This window comes from Mustela nigripes, chromosome 13 (genome assembly GCF_022355385.1).
Source record: "Mustela nigripes isolate SB6536 chromosome 13, MUSNIG.SB6536, whole genome shotgun sequence".
NCBI lineage: Eukaryota > Metazoa > Chordata > Mammalia > Carnivora > Mustelidae > Mustela > Mustela nigripes.
The window spans coordinates 114,974,615-114,980,614 of NC_081569.1; the positions used below are offsets into that span (position 1 = coordinate 114,974,615).

The 6,000-nt window shown below is 49.6% G+C and overlaps 1 protein-coding gene across 1 annotated transcript in view; it reads left to right on the top strand.

Annotated features, from left to right (window-relative positions):
- LGMN (legumain) overlaps positions 1 to 6,000 on the top strand; it is a 33,804-nt gene that overhangs the window by 20,250 nt on the left and 7,554 nt on the right. Inside the window, exons 4-8 of the mRNA XM_059373495.1 lie at positions 461 to 542; positions 1,963 to 2,048; positions 3,300 to 3,375; positions 4,308 to 4,370; positions 5,158 to 5,224. Of these exons, the coding sequence (XP_059229478.1) occupies positions 461 to 542; positions 1,963 to 2,048; positions 3,300 to 3,375; positions 4,308 to 4,370; positions 5,158 to 5,224 (374 nt within the window). The remainder of the gene's footprint in view (positions 1 to 460; positions 543 to 1,962; positions 2,049 to 3,299; positions 3,376 to 4,307; positions 4,371 to 5,157; positions 5,225 to 6,000) is intronic.

The window sequence follows — 6,000 nt, forward strand, 5'->3', positions numbered from 1 at the left end:
CCCTTGTTTCCCCTGCTGGAGCCAAGGGCCAAAGTGGGGTGACCCCAGGATGGCTCGTAATCCATTCTGAGTGCTCACGTCTTCAGCTCGTGTCTTAAAGTCTTGTCTTTTGTCCTGGCTTTCTCTCTAGTTTTGCTCTGAGAGGCCTTTTGCACAGGTCTTGGCCTCAGGATGCTATATGGTTGCCACAGGAGGCCAGACACACCTGTCCTCAGTTTCCAGGACAGCCCTTCACCACTCCTGCCAAGAACTCAAGGCCTGTGGGCTGCCTGAGACCAGCCCCCCCACCCCCCACCCCTGCTCTATAGCCCCTGGCATGTGGGCGACCATGTGGGCGATGAGACATGGCTTTGGCAAACACAGTCACTTTCTGCTTATATACATACGGGCGTGTATTTTTGAAGAGAGATTTCCAAGACATGTCCTATTGCCTGCTTCAGAGGTATCCTTTGGTTTTCAGCAACCCCACGCCAGGAATCGTGATCAACAGACCCAATGGCTCTGACGTGTATGCGGGGGTCCTGAAGGACTACACCGGCGAGGTAAGGGGCGCGGGCTGGAGGCAGCACGGGCTGTTTCCGTTCCGGGGATGGTTCTCCCCCTCGTTCTTGCATTTCCAGGGTCAGAACCTCACTAGACTGATCTCTGGTCATTGCTTCATGTTTCTAGTAAGATTCGTGCTTGAGGAATGATTTCTGAGAGTTTTGTAAGAAAGCCGAGGGAAAACATGGGGAAAAGAGTTAGTCTACTGATCTTTAGTTTCTAGTCTTGCACTTTAAGCCTGAAAATAGATTTCCCTCAGTAATACCTGATTTTCTTGATGTCTTGGTGCTAATCCAATTATAGATTGGTGCTGTTTTCTGAAAATCAGTGTTCTCAGCACCAGCCCTGGTGCAGCGTATCCCTGGATTTCGCTGAAGATAGGTTTTCATTAATTATCGTATGTCACTTCCAAATTAAATTCCTCCTAATCAATTTCAAGTTGTATTAATTGACACATTTTTTTTAAAAAGCCCCAAAATGATGCCGCCTTATGGTTTGCCACAGTTTCTCTTTCCTGATTTCAGAGGGATCGTTTAGGAACTAATATTCCTGGTGGTAAAGAAGCATTTATCCAAAATTCAGCAGTTCTTTCAGTTTCTTTTAAATTTAAGTACACTTAAATTGAACACATCATACGTGTAATATTGATGATCCCATTTTTATAAAATTATTTTTATATAGTGAGATAAGGAAATGTCTGGAATCTTAGGTGGTAAGATTTTTGGTAAGATTTTAGGTGGTAAGATTTCCCCCTCACACACTTTTATACTTTTCTGGATTGCTTTTCTTAAATGATCAGACATCAATGTTCCCTTTTTTTTTTTTAAGATTTTATTTATTTGACACAGAGAGAAAAAGCATAAGTGGGCAGAGCGGCAGGCAGAGGGAGAGGGAGAAGCAGGCTCCCTGCTCAGCTAGGAGCCTGACAGGGGGCTGGATCCCAGGACTCTGGGATCATGACCTGAGCCAGGTGCCCCCAGTGTTATCTTTAATCTTTAAGGAAATCAAGCATCCTTGGGATTTGACCTTCTAGGCTGCATATTGAACGCAAAGGGAGGCCCAGGGCTGAAGTTTCCGTCCCTTTTGGCTGTGCCTTTGGGGGGGCTTCACTCTTCCTCTGCTGTTTGTCCCTACCTCCCCGCATCTTTGGGTTTCCCCACCTGAACTTTGCAATGGTCAGGAGGAATGGCAAGCTTGCTGAGTTGCCATCAGCCAAAGGCAAGGGTATTTGACAAGGGGTCATGCACAGGCCCCAGAAACACTGGCCTTGCTTTGGGCCTTACCTGGCTCCAAAGTCTTCGCAGTGAAACCTGGAGCCTTGAAGACGGCTGGAGCGCGGGCCCGGGTCTGCCACAGACTCCGCAGACGCTCGGATTGAGAATGACAGCTGCAGCTGGTTTTCACTTCAACTCTTTGTAGGACGTCACCCCGCAGAATTTCCTCGCCGTCTTGAGAGGTGATGAGGAAGCAGTGAAGGGCAAAGGATCTGGAAAGGTCTTGAAGAGGTAATGTCTGTTTTGTGGCTCCCACACTTTTCTGAATGACTTGGGACCCAGAAGAGGTGGCGTCCTTTACTCTTGGCCTGGCTCCTGCCGAGAAGTGACAGAGCCGGGAGCTCTGTCCTGACTTAAGACAGGCTGTGCAGAGCTGGAGGCTTTTTTGGGGAGCCTGTTTGTGTCCCGAACTCACTCAAGGAGCCAGGATTCCTCATTTTTTTTTTTTTAAGATTTTATTTATTTATCTGACAGACAGAGATCACAAGTAGGCAGAGAGGCAGGCAGAGAGAGAGGAGGAAGCAGGCTCCCTGCTGAGCAGAGAGCCCGATGTGGGGCTTGATCCTAGGACCCTGGGATCATGACCTGAGCCGAAGGCAGAGGCTTTAACCCACTGAGCCACCCACGTGCCCCATCCCTCATTATTGTTAATGAAATGTTCCCTGTCACTTGAACCCACTGCTTTTTTGCTGTCCACGGATCCTAGAGCTGGTATGTTCCGCCACCAGCGGGATACACCGAGACAGGCACAGAGCCTCGCAGCTGGTTGGGTCAGAGGGTCTGGCCTGCCAGTTCCGTGCCGTATTCAAGGTGAGCCTGGTGGGGAGAGGAGCACATTCACGTGCACAGCGCCAGCCCTCGTGCTGGGGAAAACCAGCCCCACTGCCTGCCACAGGCTATGGGTCAGAGATGTGTAGCATCTCTTCATGCAGCACTTCTCAGTGATGGCAGGGACTCAGGTGCCATGCCTCAGACTGTCTCAGTGGTACTGTACCTCTCAGGAGGGAAGGGGCAGGCATGGGGAAGTGTGTGGGCAGGCAGATGGGGGGGGCAGTCGGTGTGCAGTCTGAGGGGCCCAGAAAGGAAGGAGTCAGAGCTGAAGGACTGTGTTCCTCTCTGTGTCCTGGCTTCCTTCCTCATTTGGGGGCAATCTGGTTGGAGAGTGTGGCTGCTGGCATGGGGCCCAATTACCAAAGGACTCCCCTCCCCCAGTTTGAATCACACCTGGTCCTATGACTGACTGCTCAGCGAATGTCCCTTCCTCCCCAGCCATCATTCATAGCTTTGAAGCTCTCCATGTGCCTTGTGGTTCAAGGTGACCCTCTGTGGGAGCGGAGGGCGAGGGCTGACCGCAGGCCCTGCGTTCCTCTTCATTGGGAGACTGTAGGCCTCGAGCTTCTTTCTTACAGCAACTTTTCAGAGAAATGGAAATGGGGTTAGGAATTGGTTTGACTTTCCTTGTCTGTCACCCTCTCTTGGCAGTGGCCCCCGGGATCATGTGTTCATTTACTTCACCGATCATGGAGCTACTGGCATACTGGTGTTTCCGAATGACGATGTGAGTTTCCCTTAACATTGTTTTTTGTTTAACATTTTTTATGTATTTGTCAGAGAGAGAGAGAGAACAAGCAGGGGGAGTGGCAGGCAGAGGGAGAGGGAGAAGCAGGCTCCCTTGGAGCAGGGAGCCAGATGTGGGCTCAATCCCAGGACCCCGGGATCATGATCTGAGCCGAAGGCAGATGCTTAACTGAGCCTTCCAGGTATCCAGTCTTTCTTAACATTGTGAGGACAGAGTAGGAGACTGGCCAACAAAAGCTTGGGGTCAACATTCAGACTGTGATGTGTATTTCTAGTGTTCGACCAGGGTTGATTTCTGTGTGTGGTAGGTGAGTATAGGGGCCAGGCTTAGTGGCCCAAAATCTATCTAGAGCCTCTCAGGTTTTGCATACATTTCTCTTCATATCCCAGCCTCAGTAAACTGTCTCCAGACTTGGGTACATGGCACTAGAAGCAATAACAGAACCCAGCCTCTGAATGCTCCAGACAAAATAATGAAGGAGAAAGCACATTCTCTTCCCCCTTTTAAATATTTGATTTTTTTTTTAAAGGTTTTATTTATTTATTTGTAAGAGAGAGAGAGAGTGAGAGCGAGCACAGGCAGACAGAGTGGAAGGCAGAGTCAGAGGGAGAAGCAGGCTCCCTGCGGAGCAAGTAGCCCGATGTGGGACTCGATCCCAGGACGCTGGGATCATGACCTGAGCCGAAGGCAGCTGCTTAACCAACTGAGCCACCCAGGCGTCCCCGCCTTTTAAATATTTGAATAGAACATGCGAGGTACCACTTTGGGGTAATGTCGTCGGTCACCATGATTCTTCCTAAGGGCCAGTAAATAAGAATTTACAGAGCAGCATTAGGGCTTTATTAGTGGGTTATCCAGCAAATGATTTCTCTTCATATGTCGGTCCACATGTCAATATTCTTACCTTTCAGCTTCACGTGAAGGACCTGAATGAGACCATCCGTTACATGTACGAACACAAAATGTACCAAAAGGTAACATCAGCACTTGGGGTGGCCTGGTGGGGAAGGAGTGTGAGGAAGGCGGGGGGCGCAGAGCCGACCCTCTCCTTGATGCCCCAACTCCAAATGACTGTTTTCTGGAGAGTGTCCTTGTGATCAGTCTTGACCACTGGTTTTCCAGGATTCACCCTTAGTGATCCTAGGGCTTTAGCTGTTAGCTCAGAATCACTAGAGCTCTAGTTCAAACACAGTGTGGACCCCACCTACAGAGTTTGACTCAGAGGCCTGGGGTGAGGCTTGAGAACGGGCCTTTCTGAGTTGATGCTGACTCTAATGGTCTGGGGACCACGCTTTGAAGACCACTGTTCTTAGCACTGACTCCAGTTTGGGAGCCCCTGGGGAGGAAAACACCACCATCTTATTTGGCCCCGGCCTGTCCCTGTAGCAGCCTTTATGCAGACTGAATGGTCTGAACACATACAGGATAGAAATGTGGAAATTGGCCTGCCGCATGGTCTCCCTGCATTGGATGGAGGAACGATTCTCTTAAGCATTATCTGTGGCACCATTTGCCTTGCGCCATTTCAACTAATAGATCATTCTAGACTGTTAGTTATGGATAGATTGCAGTCCTTCTGGTTTGTCTGACAACAGCTTCTGTAGCCTCCGGCAGCAGCCTCTCCCAACAGAGATCTCTCCCAGAAGCAAGAGTAAAAGACCCTTAAGAATGGGTGAGAAGAGTGGGCAGGGCCAGAGTAACATCTGTGTGAGGTCTGTGCCTGGCCAGGGTGTGAGGTCACCTGTCTTGTTCGCCTCACAGATGGTCTTCTACATTGAAGCCTGTGAGTCTGGGTCCATGATGAAGCACCTGCCCACCGACATCAATGGTAGGTAGGGGGAGCACTGGCCTCCGAGCCAGGGTGGCTGAGCAGGTTGCTCGGCGGCACAGTTGGTCATTCCCCGATTCTGCTGACGTGAAGAACCAAGTGGTCTATAGAAGTAGGGGCCTAGGGCAGCCCCTAGGAGTTGGGGAGAAGTCTTCCCTGGGAGCAGCTCTGGACTTCCCTTCAATATTAGTGGTCCAGGAGTAAAGAATCTGATGGAAGCCTCATGGTCCTCTTCCAGGTCTTGGTGAAGCTACTTAAGTCCAAGATCACATAGTCTTTGGACCAACTTTGCGATGCATTGCTTGCTGACTGCTGATCGTGGGCAGTTGACTTACCCTCTTTGACCCTCTGTTATCCCATCCATAAAATGGGGATAAAGACAGTGCCTGTCTAGGGGGAGAAGTGCATTTTAAGTGCTGACATTTGCCCGGCACCATTCTGAGCCCATAATAGCTAGAGAGTAAATGGTGGCTATTACATACGTTCAGTCAAAGTGTTCGTTCAGTAGATGGTAATTTTCTCCGGAAATGAAATTAGATACATGTTCTTTGACTTTCCAGAGCTATTAAAATCTTTCAGGGCGCCTGGGTGGCTCAGTGGGTTAAGCCGCTGCCTTCGGCTCAGGTCATGATCTCAGGGTCCTGGGATCGAGTCCCGCATTGGGCTCTCTGCTCAGCAGGGAGCCTGCTTCCTTCTCTCTCTCTCTGCCTGCCTCTCAGTGTACTTATTATTTCTCTCTGTCAAATAAATAAATAAAATCTTAAAAATAAATAAAT